The 17,317-nt window shown below is 57.1% G+C and overlaps 1 protein-coding gene across 1 annotated transcript in view; it reads left to right on the forward strand.

Moving 5' to 3' along the window:
* TECPR1 (tectonin beta-propeller repeat containing 1) overlaps positions 1-17,317 on the forward strand; it is a 30,166-nt gene that overhangs the window by 1,583 nt on the left and 11,266 nt on the right. Inside the window, exons 3-13 of the mRNA XM_007942651.1 lie at positions 34-156; positions 1,168-1,293; positions 3,913-4,087; positions 4,283-4,383; positions 7,859-7,960; positions 11,021-11,166; positions 12,940-13,424; positions 13,814-13,959; positions 14,787-14,942; positions 16,120-16,269; positions 16,349-16,506. Coding sequence (XP_007940842.1) covers positions 34-156; positions 1,168-1,293; positions 3,913-4,087; positions 4,283-4,383; positions 7,859-7,960; positions 11,021-11,166; positions 12,940-13,424; positions 13,814-13,959; positions 14,787-14,942; positions 16,120-16,269; positions 16,349-16,506 — 1,868 coding nt within the window. The remainder of the gene's footprint in view (positions 1-33; positions 157-1,167; positions 1,294-3,912; positions 4,088-4,282; positions 4,384-7,858; positions 7,961-11,020; positions 11,167-12,939; positions 13,425-13,813; positions 13,960-14,786; positions 14,943-16,119; positions 16,270-16,348; positions 16,507-17,317) is intronic.

Here is a 17,317-nt window from a genome sequence, read left to right on the forward strand (position 1 = left end):
ACTCAGCTTACAGAGCCTCCTGTGATGTTCCAGGGGTGGACATATGCCATCGACTTCCCTGCCACCTACACCAGGGACAAGAAGTGGAACTCCTGTGTGCGGCGGCGGAGGTGGATCCGGTACAGGAGATACAAGTCCCGAGATTCTTGGGCCAAGGTCTCCGCGGCTGGGGGGCGGGGGGAGAGTGGGTCCTGGGAGTGGGATGGAGCTGAGAGGATCAACAGGGCCAAGGTCTCCGCGGCTGGGGTGGGGGCAGGGTGTAGGGAAGGAGGGCCTGGGGGAGTAGGGGGGAGTGGGGGGGTCCTGGGAGTGGGACGGTGCTGAGAGGATCAACAGAAATCTTCCAGGGAGCTCTTCCCCTCAGGGCCAGGGGTCCACTGATAGAAGGTCCCCGCAGAAGCCCCCTCCCCGCCTACGCCCGGGGTCCTCCAGGCCCAACCTCCTGCAGGCCTCCGAGCTGCTCTCCTGTCGCGGCCCCCATGCTGCTGCGTCTCCCTTTGTTTGACAGGAAGCCCCAGGACAGCAGGCTGACCTGAGCTGAGTGTCAGGGTGTCGTCCCTACTGGGGCCCTTCAGTCTGAGCACTTCGACCCCCACTCCCACCCACCCCCACGGGAGCTGCATCTGGCTCTTGAGTTGTTCCAGTGACCCAGAAAAATCCCAAACTTAGGGCCAAGAGGCCTGGACTCCTGTTCCGCTCTCAAAGGAGAGCGGGGCCTCGGGCACGCAGGAGACCTCTGAGGGTCCCACCTGTGAAGTGAGGCTTCCAGCCCTGCCCCGTGAGCACCCACCCAGGCTTCCGCCCCAGCCCTGCCCCGTGAGCACCCACCCAGGCTCCCGCCCCAGTGGGTAGATGGCTGGGGCGACAGGGTTCACGGTGGTCAGGTCACGCAGGGCACGCAGCCAGAGTCTCGAGTGTGTGTCTGCCCTCCAGCACGGTGGCTGGCAGCAGGCCAGGGCAGGGGGACAGCGGCCGGGAGCCCTGCACTGGTGCTGCTTCCTCAGCCATCAGAGGCAACTGGAAAGGCAGGGATTTGTGGGACGAGGCTGGGGGTGGAAGGCAGTATCATGGGCTGGAGAGTGAGTGGTCCAGGTGCCTCCAGGACAGGAAGGTGGGGACACCCAGCACAGGTTCTGACTGCCGCTGCCCCTTCCCTCCTTGGCTCAGATCCCTTCGAAGGATGACCCCAAGCAGCTGCCTGACCCCTTTAACGACCTGTCCGTGGGCGGGTGGGAGATCACAGATGAGCCGGTGGGCCGCCTGTCAGTGTGGGCAGTGTCTCTGCAGGGAAAGGTAAGGCTGACCTTGGACAGGAGGCGGCTGGCGTGGGGCCGGAGTGGGGGAAGGAGGGGCTGCCCCAGAGGCTCTCGCCTGGCCTCCTACTCCCGGAGCTGGGCTTCCCTGAGCAGGCTGGCCCTCCACTAACTGTAGGTGGCACAGCTCCCGGCTCCCAAAAGCAGAACAAGCCACACTCCCCTCCTCTGAGCCCTCCTGTCCTGCGGGCTTGCTGCGCCCCACCCCTCCAAGGAGCCCCTGACGTTGACCCTTCACCTGGTGCTGGTCTGCCCCTCCTCCGAGCCTCTGTGCCCCACCCTGTGCTCAGATGCCACCAATACTGTCCTCAGATGGACTCTGTGCTCCCTGGGAGCGCCCTTGGTGCCTCCCACACAGCAGGTCTCCAATAGCAGTGAGGACAGATGAGTAGATGGTTGGGCAGGAAGACGGGTGGGTGGGTGGACAGATGGATAGGTACCCGTATTGATGGGTGGATAGCTCGGTGGGTGTATGGCTGGGTGGGTGTATGGCTGGATGAGAATGGTGTATGCTTGGGTAGACTGGTGGATGGATAGATGGATGGATGGGCGGGTGGATGGATGGATAGCTGGGTGAGTGTATGGTTAGGTGGGTTGGGGGATGGATAGGTGGGTGGGTATATGGTTGGGTGGATTGCTGGATAGCTGGATGGGTGGGTTATGGTTGGGTGGATTGGTGGATGAATGGCTGGATGGGTGAGTGGATGGATAGCTGGGTGGGTGGATGGCCGGATGGCTGGGTGGATGGTTAGGTGGATTGGTGGATGGATGGGTGGGTGGGTTTATGGTTGGGTAGATTGGGGAATGGCTGGCTGGCTGGGTGGATGGATAGTTGGGTGGGTGGATGGATGGATGGACAGCTGGTTAGATGGGTGAGTAGATGGGTATTTAGAAAGGAGAGAAGATCCTGCCTTCAGGGAGCTTGTGAACTAAGCAAAGACCTGCCCTGAAAACCAAGCTCTGAAGGCAGCAGTGACACAGATGGCCCCAAGTCACGGGTGACCCACATGTACTTTGTTCATGGTTTTAGATCTATGGGATTATTTAGGTACTGTGTGATTATTCAGTAGCTATGATAACACAGTGATTAAAGTATTTGGCTGCTAACCAAAAGGTCAGCAGTTCAAACCCACTAACCATAAGAGAATGAGGTGAAATGCTTCCATAAAGATTGACAGCCCTAGGAACCCTATTCTACTCTGTCTTACAGTCTCTGTGAGTCGGAACCGACTTGATAGCAGTGGGTTAAAAAAAACAACTCACTGCCACGGAGTCGATTCTGACTTATAGCAACCCCTCCTTGGGTTGAGGCCGTATCTCTACGGAAGTAGATTGCTCAGTCTTCCTTCCGAAGCAGTGGGTGAGGTGTGATGATTCAGTAGCTTGTTAGGACAGACTAGAATCCAGCAGCTTGGCTCTGGAATAGTCAAGACAGGTTTCTTAGCAGGCTTACCCCCTGGGTTCGTGTATGACCTGGGCTTAGTTTAAACCACACCCCCATCTTCATCCTGGCGGAAGGGTGGTGGGCAGGGGCCAGGCAAAGAGTGTGGGCTGCTGGCCAGGGACAGCGCACTTCAGGGAGGGACAAAGAAAGCCGTGTTTGCACTCAGCATGTGCCTGCTGGGACCAGCCCTGCCCTGGGCCACACCTGTTGACATGCGGGGACCCTGTGCTCTGGGAGGTGTCCGGAGACAGATGGGTCCCAAATCTACCAGAGAGCGAAGGGCATCCCAGGCCTGCTCTGCGGTGTTGGTTCTAGGGGTGGTGGCAAGTTGTTTGAAGACAGCTCTCCAGAGGGACTTGCCAGCCCTGGGGACCCAGCTGCTGAGCCCAAAAGGCATAAAGTAGCGTGCACAACATGAGCAGGTTGCTCGTCTTCAGACAGTCATTTGATGGTGGTCACTTTCTTCAAGTATTTAATGGATGAAGGAGAAAAGAAAGTGGGCGTTTTAGACATTTTTCAGAAAGGGGTTTTGAGGCTTTCTCATTGAACCTTCCCAGACCACTTTCCCCTACAAACAGGCGTCATGAGCACACTTCACCACTAGGGGGTGCATGGCTACTGGGCAACAGCAGGTGGCTGGAATTCACCTGGGGCGCCCACCACGCCAGTGAGGGGCTCACCAGGCCTATGTTGGTCTCGGTTCGGTGAAGTCGACTCCAACTCCTGGCGGCCCCATGTGTACAGAGCAGAACTGGTCCACGGAGTTTTCAAGGCTGTGACCTTTGTAAGCAGACTGCCAGGCCTGTCTTCTGAGTGGCCTCTGAGTGGGTTTGAACTGCTGACCTTTCAGCTGCTTGGAGAGTGCTTAACCATTGGCACTACCCAGGGACTCCCGGCCTAACCCCGAGGAAGCCAAAGTCCTTGGTTTGCATTCTTTCGTCCTGGTGTCATCTAACGCGGCACAGTGATCCCAGTGACAGTGAGGTCAGGGGAGATCTGTGCAGTGAGGATGCATGTCCTTGTTCTCCAGAAGGACCTCAAGCTCGGCCATGTGTGGACAGATGCAAATACTGCCTCTCTTCCCCTGCAGCCAGGGCAAGCTGCCCTCTGGCCCCCTGACCCAGCCCGGGCCGCCTGTGGTTTCTCTCCCTCCAGGTGTGGTACAGAGAGGACGTCAGCCACCCTAACCCTGAGGGCTCCTCGTGGTCCCTTGTGGACACCCCAGGCGAGGTGGTCCAGATCAGCTGTGGACCCCACGATCTCCTGTGGGCCACGCTCTGGGAGGGGCAGGCCCTGGTTCGGGAAGGCATTAGCAGGCACGATCCCAAAGGTGGGTGTTGGGGCATCCCATGCCCCAGAGCTGGGGGACATGGAGGGGCCAGAGCTGGGAGATGCGGAGGAGGGGGGCAGGTGCCCAGAGCTGGAGATAATGAGGGGGTGCCCAGAGCTGGGAGACACGGGGGGGGGGTGCCTGCTGCAGCCCTCCCAGCTAATGGAGGCGCCTTGGTTTCCCTCTGGGCTGCAGGAAGTTCCTGGTCCATCGTGGAACCCCCCATGGCTGAAAATGGGATCACACACATCTCAGTGGGCGTCAGTGTAGTCTGGGCCATCACCAAAGACCAGAAGGTACAATGGGGCACTCAGCCTTAACTCTTCCTTTTTTTATTTTTTTAACTTTTGATTGTGGTTTGGGTGAAGTTTTACAAACATATTGTTTTTACTCAGCACTGGTTCTGGTGGACTCTAACATGGTGGTGCAGCCGTAGAGTCCATTCTGACTCCTAGCAACCCCGTGTGAGAGTAGAACTGCCCCGTAGCGTTTCCTCTGCTGTGATTTTTAAGGACACTGCGTGGTTTAAAATCAGGGAAGATGTGTGTCAGAGTCGTATCCTTTCATCATACTTATTCAATCTGTACTGTCAGCAAATAATCCAAGAAGCTAGACTATATGAAGAAGAACGTGGCATCAGGATTGGAGGGAAAAGCTCATTAACAAGCTGAGACGTGCAGATGACACAACCTGCTTGCTGACAGTGAAGGAGACTTGAAGCTCTTACTGATGAAGATCAAAGACTGCAGCTGTCAGTACAGGTTATACCTCAACATAAAGGGAACAAAAATCCTCACAACTGGACCAATAAGGAACATCATGATAAATGAAGATTGACTTTGTCAAGGATTTCATTTTACTTGGATCCACAATCAATGCTTATGGAAGCAGCAGTCAAGGAATCAAACGTATTGCAGTGGGTTAATTTGCTGCAAAAAACCTCTTTATAAAGTGTTGAAGAGCAAAGATGTCACTTTGAAGACTCATGTGCACCTGACCTGAGCTGTGGTATTTTCAGTCACCTCATGTGCTTGTGAAAGCTGGACAAAGAATAAAGAAAACCGAAGAAAAATTGACACATCTGAATTGTGGTGCTGGTGAATAATATTGAATACACCACGGACTGTGAGAAGAATGAACAAATACAGATTATATTAACTGTATTTAGATTAAGCACAGTCAGTGTTCCTCAGAAATGAGCAAGGTGAGACTTAGCCTCTCATACTTTGGTCATGTTTTCAGGAGGGACTGGTCCCTGGAGAAGGATAGCATGCTCGGTCAGGTAGAGGGTCGGTGAGAGAAGGAACACCTTACCGACGTGGACTGACGCTGGCTGCAACAGTGGGCTGAAACAGCAAGGACTGTGAGGATGGCTCAGGACCGGGCACTGTCCCGTTTTGTCGTACATGGGGATGCTGTGAGCCGGAACCGACCCAACGACACCTGATAACGACAGTATTTGTGGGAGCAGATCACCAGCTCTTCTTCCCCGAGCCATTGGGTGGGGTCAAACTGCCTGTCTCTTGGTTAGCAGCCAAGTGCTAAACCACTGCACCACCAGAGCTGCTGCGCTCCACATGGATGGTTGTATTTCTTTGTTCTCCAGAGCGTGGCATAAGCCCATCAGAACAAAACCCACTAGAACAAATCAAGCAATGTGCATTTTCTGTTGTCACAATGGTTGGGGGTTGCCAGGGTGTCGGGTACCTACAGAATGCTTCCTCGCCCCCAGCCCATGTCAAATGCAAAACCTCTGTACTGATAGTAATATTACCTTAACACTTCAAACAACCAGAAGCTAACTTACTGAAGGAGTCCTGGGCAGTGCAAACAGTTAGGCACACGGCTGCTAACCAAAAGGTGGGAGACCACAGCCCACCCTCAGGTGCTTTGCAAGAAATGCCTGGCAATTTACTTAAGAAAAATCAGCCGTGGAAGACCCTGTGGGACACAGTTCTGCTGAGACACGTGGGGTTGCTAAGAGTCGGAACCAGCTCAGTGGGAGTGGGTTTAATTTACTGAGACCCTCGATCAGTCGGACGTCCCTCCTGGCTCCCGTGCAGGGCTTACCATTTTTGCTTTAATTGTATGAGGTGAGGCACGAGAATAAGGGGACTTCAGATGCCGCAGAGCACTTCTTTCCAGTCGCGTGTCAGGGGACTGCCCTGTACCCACATTCACACCGGCTTCTCCAGTGCTGCAGGTCCCGAGGCCTCGGGCCACCCCCCCACCCAAAGATGGACCAGGGGACTGTTCTCCTTGAATCCCTGAGCATCCCACTGCCCAAGGCCATGACTTCCAAGCCCCGTCTTGGAGAATGTGCTGCCCCCTTAGGGTGAAACGAGCAAACACTCGCACTGTATGCCCAGGCTGCTCAGCCTTCAGAGGAGCGTTTGCAGGTGCTCGGTCTGGTCCGGGAGCAACGGGTGCAGTTGGCTCAGGCGTTCTGACGGCAGGAGCTGGAGGGTTCTCTCATTGATCCAGCTTCTGTGAATGACACTCACAGCCCGGGGACCCCAGTGGGAAGGGACTAGGCAAGGACGGTCCCTGGGGAGCAGCAGGGCAAGGCTGGAGGGTCTTCAGCCAGGTGAGTCAGGGCCACATGTAAACCCGCGAAAACGTGGCGGGATCGTGTGTATCTTTAAAAAGAAAGTGCGGCCTCACACAGCCACCCCCAAAGCACTGGGACCAGACTCTGAGCGCTGTCAGTGCTGACTGTGAGTCCAGAGTACCGTGTTCCCAAGAACGTCGGAGAGGACCTCCTCACTCACATGGGAAAATGCGACCCAGTAAGGTGGCCTTTTTGCAAGCTACACATGAGAGAAGGCGAGGGACTGAGAAGGGAAACCCAGCTCCTAGGTGGCTGTGGGCAGGATGTCCCAGGTCAAGGTCAGCATCAGCTGGGGGTGGGGTCAGGGTCAGAATTAGGATATAAGGACAGGGTTAGGGTTTAGAGTTAGAGTTTAGGGCTAGGATTAGAGTTAGGGGGTTAGTGTTAGAACCAGGGTTAGGGTTTACTATTAGGGATAGCTTTAGGGTTAGAGCTAGGGTCAGAGTTAGGGTAGGGTCAGGATTAGCAGATTGCAGGTCTAGTGGGTTAGGGTTAGAGTTAGGGTCAGGGTCACCATCAGGGTTCACAGATTCTAGGTCTGGCTGGTTAGGGTTTGAGTCAGGGTTAGTAGGTTCCAGGCCTAGTTGGTTAGGGTTATGGTTAGGGTTAAGGTCAGGGTTAGCAGATTCCAGGTCTAATTGGTTAGGGTTACAGTTAGGGTCAGGGTTAGCAGGTTCCAGGTCTAGCTAGTTAGGGTTAGGGTCAAGGTCAGGGTGAGCAGGTTCCAGGTCTAGCTAGTTAGGGTCAGGGGGTCAGGGGGTCAGGGTCAGCAAATTGCAGGTCTAGCTGGTGCTCCTCCTGGCACTGTCCACAGACAAGTCCTTCTCTGGTTCAGTCCCTGCAGTGACACCCTGGTCATAGGAAGATAGGTGAGAGGCCCCCCAGAGTCTCTGGTGGGGAGAAGGTTCTAGGGAGATCCAGGCAGTTGCTTGCCTACTGGAGTGTAATGCTGCCTTCAGCCAGAGAATGGACCAGGAGCCACCAGCACTGATGAGGCTGAGGGCAGGTGACCTCCTCAGCCCCATGGGACACTGTCAGGACAGGAGGGGGCTGTCATGTGAACAAAAGATTCAGATTACTCACTTATTCTCCCTGAGCTTAGAAAAACCCTTTTCTTTCCATGGTGCTCCAAGAAGGCTGTTTATTTCTGATTCTCCCAGGTGTGGTTCCGGAGAGGTGTCAACTCACACAATCCCTGTGGCACCAGCTGGATTGAGATGGTTGGAGAAATGGTGATGGTGAACGTGGGGCTCAGTGACCAGGTGTGTAGGACGCGTGGCTCCCAGGGTCAGCCCCCAGGTGCATAGGAACAGTGCTCCGGGTTCTCAGGGTCAGCCCCCAGGTGCATAGGAACAGTGCTCCGGGTTCTCAGGGTCGGCCCCCAGGTGTGCAGGGCGGTTCTCTGAGCTCGCGCTCTAGGGCTTGGGCAGCATCCCGTGAGCACAGGGTTTCAGAGTGCGGACTCCTGGTACAGAGAGTCAGGCTGTGCTATGGGCAGGCTTCCCACAGCCCACCTCAGGACTGCTGCCGTGTGCCCCTGCACTCTTCACAGCCTGTGAGGGTGCCCAGGGCCTATGCTGCTGGGATCCAGAGCCTCACTTGTCCTGAGTCGCTTTCCTAAAGGCCTGACCATCCTCAGAACAGTGGGGTGAGCACAGATCTGGGGGGACACACACCCGGGCACTAGAAGGGCTCCATCAAGAAACACGTGGGTGAAATCAGTGGGGCTGGGTCCCCCATTCCAGCATGGGGTCAGCCGATCTTCACACATGCAGGTTCTCGCAGCCTCTGTGTGGTCTCCTCTGTGCCGTGTCCTTTGTGCCACAGCCTCCTCTGTGCTGCATCCTCTGTACAGCCTCCACTATGCCACATCCTCTGTGCCGTGTCCCTCCTCATGGATGAGGAAGCTTGGGGGCTGTTACGACTCCAAGTGGGTGGCCACCTTTTTTTTTTTTTTTACCCTGGCACATAGGCGTCACTCAGCAGATATTTATTACTTTAAAAAAACTCATTGCCATTGAGTCGATTCCGACTCATAGAGACCCCCTTCTGAGGCAGTGTCTCTACAGAAGTAGATTGCCCAGTGTTGCTTCCACAGAGTGGCCGGCTGGTGGGTTTGAACTGCCAGCCTTCTGGTTAGCAGTCAAATGCCTTAGACACTGTGCCACCAGAGCTCCCTTTTATTACTATATATGTGTGTGTGTGTGTGTGTGTATACATATATATATATATGTATGGGTGTGCATGTGTGTGTGTATATATATATATGTATATATATATATATATACAATAAAAACTCACTGTCATCCAGTTGATTCAACTCAGTGACCCCTCCTTCCGAGGCAGTATCTCTACAGTAAATTGCCTGATCTTTATCACTTTATTGTTATAGTTGTTACTGAAAAGAAGCTCTGGTGGCAGTGCCTAAGGCATCTGACTGCTAACCAGAAGGAAGATGGGCCACTCTAATTCCATAAAGATTTACTGCCTTGGAAACCCAATGGGGATCACTGGGAGTCCCGAACTGACTTGATGGCCCTGGGTTTGCTTTGGTTTTTTATGGTCTTACCATTGTTGTCACCAGTCCCTGGGGCCAGTGTACCAGCAGTTAACCACAGCAGAGTAAATGAAACAAGTGGGCTTGCCTGGGGGCCACTCCCAATGGTCTGCACCTCGAACAGACACAAACACTGTTCCAACCAAAAAAAAGATTAGTAACTGAAAAGAACCCCGTTGCTGCTGGGTCGGTGCGGATTCATGCGGCCTGACACGTCAGAGTAGAACTGTGCCCAGAGGGTTTTGTTTTAATTTTATTGCGGTAAAATATATATTAAAAAGTCACCATTGTAACCATATTCGCTTGCACTGTCCAATGGTATGGTGTGCAAACGCCTCCGCTATCCATTTCCGAATTTTCCCATCACCCCAAACAGATTCTGTCCCGTTCAGCAGTCTTCCTGTCCCCTCCCACCAGCCTGGGCATCTCTCAGCTACTTTGTCCCTGTGCAGCTGCGTGTTCCAGGTGCCTCAGCGATGTGGGGTGTTTGTTCTGGGTCAGCGTAGCGTTGCCTCAGCATCCTGTTACAGGGTTCATCCTGGGACAGCATGTCCCAGGATGTCGTCTCTCTTTCTGGCCAAGTTATACCCACTGAGGTATCCACTGTATCTTGTGTTTCCACTTATCCGTTGGTGGCCCCCTGGGTTGGGTCTACCCCTGGGCTGCCGTGGACAACACTGCAGTGAGCACCGGGTCCATGGTAGCCCCTTGAGGTGAAGGGGACCCCTCCCCCACTGCACTGGACTGCAGGCTCTCCCCAGGGGCGCTGCTGGTCTTTCCTGTGCCCCCACACCCTCCTCCTGTCTGCCCTGGCAACCCAGGCCAAAAGACCCTGGCAGCGAGCCCAGAGACTGAGCCTGAGGACATGACAGCTTGAGTGTGGAGCCCACCTGCCCCCACTAAGTGGAAGAGCTGATGCTGCCTCCAGCAGGGCCCCTGGGACCCCTGCTTGCCCGGGCCGGGCAGGCGAGGGGCCGGGCAGGAGCTGCTCTCAGCCCACCTGTCCTTGGCCCACCAGCTGCCCAGCACAGCTGCGTTCATCAGCCCCCAAGGGCAGGGGCTAAGATGCCAAATGGGATGTGTACAGAGACCAGAGCTTATTAGTGGTCCAGGAGTAGGTGGGAGGGAGTGGAAAGGAAGACATAGCACTTAGGGGACACAGCCTCTATCCGGTGATGGAGAAGTTTAGGAGCGGTTAATGGAGGTGGCTGAACAACATGACGAGCGTGTCATTGACGGCCGTGTAGAGGGAGTGAAAATGCTCCTGGACCTCTATACTTAGCACAACAGAAAAAGGAAACTGCCTGCTGGCCACACCTGCTATAGAGAATGGGCTCAGGATTAAGGAGGTCACTTTACGTAACCTTAAAAAAGACCAGGCTCCCTTCTGGGTTCCCCTGGGGGTGAGCCTCCCCCCAGACACTATGTGGAAGGTGTGGTGACAGTGGACTCTGAGTCACAGCATCCATCAGCAATCACCCCCACATCCTGTTACCCCAAAACCCTGAGTCCTTCTGAGGCCAGAGGCCAGGACGGCTTGGTCCCTGCTCCCCCCGGTCTGGTCCCTCTGTGGGCTTCCCTTCCTGCATTCGACTTCCACACTGTCCCACGTCCCCCCTCAGGTGACCCTCAGCCCTAATGTGCTTGCGCACACACCACTGCATAGCTGGGGGGATACCTGCCCACGGCTGCATGTGTGTCCTCCCATGGGGAGAGGGAGCCCTGTGGGCACCAGCCCCTGACCCCATGGGCCTCTCTGTTCCAGGTCTGGGGCATCTCCTGTGAGGACCGGGCCATATACTTCCGGCAGGGCGTCACTCCCAGCGAACTCAGCGGGAAGACATGGAAGGCCATCGCTGCCAGCCGGGAGTGTGACCGGTCACACTCGGGCAGCTCATCCAGCCTCCTCAGGTGAGATGGGGTGCAGAGGGTGGCCTGCTGGCGTAAGGCCCCCACCCCCTGGGGTGGGCCTGCCTCCAGGCAGGGACAAGCAGACTCCTTCCACAAAGGGCCAGGTGTGAGTTTTCTCCCTTCCCTGAAGGCCTAAGGAGCCATGGTGGCACAACAGTTAAGCACTTGGCTGCCAACTAAAAGCTGGCATTTGAATGCACCCAGCAGCTTCATGGGAGACAGACCAGATGACCTGCTCCCATAAGGATGACAGCCTGGGAGACCCTATGGGGTAGTTCCACGCTGCCATGGGGTCACCATGAGTAGAAAACCGACTTAGCGATGCACAGCCGCCCCACCTGAACCTCCTGCACCTCAGCCCCCAGGAGGGAGCGAGGGGTGGTGTGGATGGAGTCCGGCAGTCCAGGCTTTTAGCCACAGCCAGGCTGTGGGCTGAGCGGTGGGGAGGGAGGGCTCAGGAGGGGGAGGGGGAGGGGAAGGCGACCTGTGAGGTCTGTGGTAGAGCCCAAGGGGGTGCCCTGGGCTGCCCCAGCACTCTTAAGTCTCACTGAGGCCCCCTATCACAGGAAAGCAGGGAAGATGGTAGAGGGTCTCTAGGCTACAGCACACACCAGTCACCTGGACGCTTGTTCAGACCAGGTGCCCAGGCCTTCCCCCAGGGTTTCCAATTCAGCAAGTCTAGAGTCCAGGTGGCCCGAAAGTTGAAGCGCTGTACCCTTCAAGAGGTGAACCAAACTCACCGCCAGGGCTAAACTTTCAGCCGAACAATAGGTCAACAAAGGTGAACAGTGACATCAGGGAGATAGCACTCCTCAGAACAATCAACATGTTGTTGTTAGCGTAGTGCCTAAGGCACTCGACTGCTTGCTAACCAGAAGGCTGGCGGTTCAAACCCACCACCCACTCCTCAGAAGGAAGGTTTGGCAACGTACTTCCGTAGAGATACTGCCTCAGAAACCCAAGGAGGGGTCGCTATGAGTCAGGTCCAACCAGCACATACAACAACAAAGCTCCAAACTCCGGAAGGGATAGGAAAGAAGGCTGAAGGAAGCGGGAGAAACGGAGGAAGGGGAGACAGTGCTGTTGCATTGTGGGAATTGCAGTCAGTGTCATGAAACAGAATGTGTGTGAATTGTTGAGTGAAAACCAATTTGTTTTGTCAACTTTCACCCAAATCACAATCAAAAGCTAAAAAAAAAATTTATTTTTAAGTTTAAGAGCTAGACTACAAACTGAGAGGTTGGCAGTTCAAATCCAGCCAGAGGCACCTCGGATGACAGGCTTGGCAATCGATTTGTTTCTGAGAGGTCACAGCCTTGAGAGCCTCCTGGAGCAGAGCTGCTTTGCCCGCACAGGGTCCCCGTGGGTCGGAACCGGCTGCGCAGCATCAGACAACAGGACTGACTTCACGACCCACTGGTGGCCCAGTGTTTATGAATGGCAGTTTGAGGTAGCAGGTCTGGGCAGGGTCGAGGTTCTGCCTTTTTGGTTATTGTTTAATTTTTATTGTGATTTGAGGGAGTTTACCCAGCAAACAGATTCCAAACAACAAAGAAAGTGATAATGGGTGTCAGCTCCCTGCCCCCCAGGCACCGATTGGTCTGGGGACTGATGTCCCTGGGGTTTCCGCTCCCCAGGAGGCAGGCCCAACAGAGGAGGAATGAGCTGGAAGAAGCGGTGGCCCCAAGGTCACCCACATGGTTGGGGGAGGAGTGGCACCGAGGGAGGGTTCCTGCAGTGACCCAGTGGCGGGCCTGCCTATTCTGTCCCCAGCGCAGGCTGCTTCTTTGGCGATGAGGTGAGAGCCAGTGGTGAGTCCCCTGCCCCCAGCGACACCGACACGTCCTCAGAACTGGACCGACCAGGGCCTGACCAGCCTCGCCCCGCAGACTCTCTGGACAGCACGGAGAGCTCCCATAAGGGCAGCCCGGCCTTGGCACCAGGGCCTGACAGGCCCGCAGCAGGGGCAGCCGAAAAGACTGGCCAGGCCGAGGGCCCAGGTGAGGAGGCCTCCAGCCCGGCCTCCACCCCGGCGGAGCTGCCCTGGACCAACATCGACCTGAAGGAGCCCCGGAAGGCGCCCGGCCGCGCGGCACCCGGGCTGCCCGAGCCCCCCGGCCTCTCCTCCCTGGGGCTGCTGCCACTGGGCCTGGAGGAGCCCTACGGGGCCGACGACCACCCACTGTGGGCCTGGGTGTCCGGAGGAGGCTGCACTGTGGAGACCCACACGACACTCAAGTGGTTCTCGGCTCCGGTGGGTAAGTGGCGGCCGGGACCCAGAGGCTGGGGCAAGAAGACGTGCCCACAGTGGCGGGGCTGGGGGTGGGGCACATCCGTCCCATGGGGTCTGAGGAGACCCCACTGTGCTGCGGGTCTCTCCCCCGCGCCCAACTGCCCATCCTCCACGACCCCGAGTCCCCAGCCTTCCCACAGCCCTCAGACTCCAGCCGAACGCCCCTGCCCGTCAGGGTGAGTGTAGAGGGCTCGTGAGGCTGTTTTCGGAGGTCCCAGCCTTCGAGCAAGAAAGAGGTGACTTCATAAAAATACACAAAATTAAAGATGGCTGTGGTCTCCGCCTACCTGGGCGAGGCTGGGGAGTGGTCCAGGGATCACCGAACATGGCGCTGAGGCCCGGGCGGGCCTGCAGGCCTGTCCTCCGCCGTGCAGACGCTGGCCCCGCCTGTGACGCCGGCCCAGACCGCCGCCTGGAGGAAGCAGATTCTCCAGCAGCTCACCGAGCGGACCAAGCGCGAGCTGGAGAACTTCCGCCACTACGAGCAGGCGGTGGAGCAGGTGCGCGTGCGCGGCGCAGCCCCCGCAGGCGGCCACCGAGCGCCTGCTGTATACCCGCCCTCCGGGAGCTGGGAGCTGAACCCCGTCCAGGCCCTCTGTGGGGGTGGGAGATGGACCCCGTCCAGGTGCCCCACAGGTGTGGGAGGTGGACCTCATCCAGGCTGTGTGGGTGGACTCAGGGTTGAAGTCTTCCTAAACAGCTTTAGTTCAGGCCCCATGGAGCCGTCCGGTCTGCGTGGCCCTGTTAGCCGGACCGCAGCCTCCTACGGGGAGTGGGCAGGGCTTGCGCAGGGCAGGGCTTACAGTCCTTCCGCCACAGAGCACACAGCCTGAGTGCCCGCCCGGGTCGGACAGAACCCTGGGTGCCCCGCCCCAGGCTGTCCATGCCCGGTCCTTTGGAGGGCCCACGGCTAAGCTGGGGAGACGGAAGAGTTATGTGAAGGGTACAGCTGATGTCACGGGGCGTGGGCTGTGGGTGCCCTGGCCGTGCTGGGCCGAGCACAGTGCCCGGGCTAGGGGGGGCGCCCGGGCTAGGGTCCTAGCTTTGCCATTGACTCACTCTGACTCTGAGCACAGCGTAGGGGCTTCCCGAGCCTCAGTTTCCCTATGTGGAACATGGGGCTGGAGCTGTGTTGAATGGCTTAGGGCCTAACACTCATGATGGGTTGTGACTGGGAAATGGAGGGAGGGTCAAGGCCTCGTGACAGCCCCCACAGAGGCTGCCAGGCCTCCTCACAGAGCCTCTGGTGGAGGGGGCCAGGGTGGTTCTGGGGTTGAGTCTGTGGGGACAGGACGCCAAGGCCTGCCTGTGACTACCCCGTGTCCAGTCGGTGTGGGTGAAGACGGGGACACTGCAGTGGTGGTGTGACTGGAAGCCCCACAAGTGGGTGGACGTGCGTGTGGCCCTGGAGCAGTTCACCGGTCATGACGGCACACGGGACAGCATCCTGTTCATCTACTACGTGCTCCACGAGGAGAAAAAGGTGTGCGGCAGCACTGGGGGCGGGCAGTCAGGCTGGGAGAGGGGGTGCATGGAAGGTCAGAGCAGCGGGGCGGGAATGCTGGATCTGGAGGTGCTCAGTGCAGGCTTAGAAAGTACACTCCAGCGACTGATGGCCACTGTCCCCCTCCATGGTGGCCTCTGTGCCTTCCCCTGTGGTGGCTGCAGCCCCTTCCATCAGTGCAGGCTTAGAAAGTACACTCCAGCCACTGATGGCCACTGTCCCCCTCCATGGTGGCCTCTGTGCCTTCCCCTGGGTGGCTGCAGCCCCTTCCATGGTGGCCTCTGTGTGCGGCCCTTCTAGAGCCCTCACAGGGTTTTCTCCCTGCTTCCAGCAGCAGTTTGCTGGGCTCTGCTTTTCAGCTGAGAAACTAGGCAGCATGAGAGACAGCCTGTCCCCTCACACGCAGCAAGTGGGAGGCTGGCTGGGCTTGAACCTACAACACTCTATTCCAGAGTGCCTAAAGCAACTCAAAAAGCATACCCTTAATATGTAAATACTACAACTAGCAACAACCCATCCCTGAAACCACTGCTATGTTCTAACTCACAGCGCCCCTAGAGGACAGAGTGGAACTGCCCCACAGGGTTTCCAAGGCTGTCAGTTTTTATAGAAGCAAAGCCCAAACCACACCCACTGCTGTGGAGTCTGTTCCAACTCACAGCGCCCCTAGAGGACAGAGTGGAATTGCCCCAGAGGGTTTCCAAGGTTGTCAGTCTTCATGGAAGCAAAGCCCAAATCATACCCACTGCCGTAGAGTCAGTTCCGACTCACAGCGCCCCTAGAGGACACAATAGAGCTGCCCAACGGAGTTCCCAAGGCTGTAATTTTTGTGGAAGCTGACTGCCTCATCTATCTCTGTGGAGCAACTGGTGAGCTCGAACTGTTGACCTCACAGCAGCCAAGCACTTACCCATTGCACCACCAGGGCTTCTTCCAGCAACATGTAAATACAGCCTTTATTCATCACAAACGTCTCCATGACAGAACTTGGCCCCTTAGCCCACAAGCAGAGCCACAGGAGGCCCCTGGGACGAGCTCTGTAGAATCAGTCCCTGGCTGTCCCCTGAGGGGGGGCATCCTCACGCCCCAATGGGGAGCTTGGCCGTGCTGCCCAGCGGCATCCCTCATTCCTCTGTGACACCCACTCTTTGGACAGTACATCCACCTGTTCCTCAACGAGGTGACGGTGCTGGTGCCTGTCCTGAATGAGGCCAAGCACTCCTTCGCCCTGTACACGCCCGAGAGGACCCGGCAGAGGTGGCCTGCACGCCTGGCCGCCGCCACCGAGCAGGAAATGAACGACTGGGTGAGTGGGTGGGCAGGAGGCCCGTCCAGTCCGACCTGCCCTGGCTCCGGCCAGTACTGACTGTGTCCCGTTCCCCCAGCTAGCCCTGCTCAGCCTGTCCTGTTGTGAGAGCCGGAGGGTGCACGGCCGCCCCTCCCCCCAGGCCATCTGGTCTGTCACCTGCAAGGGGGACGTCTTTGTGAGCGAGCCCAGCCTGGACCTGGAGGCCCCCGACCACCCACTGCCCTGCGACCAGCTGTGAGTGACACGCTCCAGATGAGCCCCCCCGCTCCAGCAGCCAGAGCTGTGTGGTTGAAGAAGGAGGGCGCTGGGGCCCATTTCCTCCATCAGCACCCAGACCTGTGTCCGGAAGCGAGGGTCCCAGCACCTAACACCCCCACAGACCTCACTTCACCCTGAGCAACCAGAGGCATAGCCGCCTGGCTCCCAGCCCCGAGTCCTCCTGGACCCCAAAGCAGACCCAGAAAACTAGTTGAAATCATGCTGAGAAGGAATGTGCAGGGTGGGCCATTGCGGCTTAACCTTCCGTCCCCAGGGGGCAGGCAGCCCTCTCCCACAGTCTGCTGTCCAGCCAGAGGCCCCAGGGGCCTTGAGCTAGGCTGCTTCGGCAGTTGTTAAGTACCTGCTATGTGTGGTCCTGCACGAGGAGCTGGGAGGGCAGGGTCGACAGTGGCAGGCCCCATTTGTCTGTATTAGCACGTTGCCTGCACCCCCACTTGACAGCAGCCCTCCCTCGGCTGAGGGAACTGACTGCTAAGGGTCAGTGACCCTTGTCCACGTGCTGTTCGTAGGCCCTGCCCTGTGACCTCCTGTCCAGGAAGACTGAGGAGCCTGGGGGGTGGGGGAGGCAGCGGCCAGCTGTGTGCGGCCCATTCGTTCACCAGCCCTGTGCTCTGGGTGAGGTGACGGGGCTGTGGGACAGGTGAAGCCAGGAAAAGTGACAGAAAGACTAGCATCTTCTGGGTAGGACGGTGTATTGGTGTCCTAGGGACATCTTCTGGGTAGGACGGTGTATTGGTGTCCTAGGGACATCTTCTGGGTAGGACGG

The sequence above is a fragment of the Orycteropus afer genome, unplaced genomic scaffold (assembly GCF_000298275.1).
Source record: "Orycteropus afer afer isolate SDZICR_OR568_19922 unplaced genomic scaffold, OryAfe1.0 scaffold00006, whole genome shotgun sequence".
Taxonomy (NCBI): Eukaryota; Metazoa; Chordata; class Mammalia; order Tubulidentata; family Orycteropodidae; genus Orycteropus; species Orycteropus afer.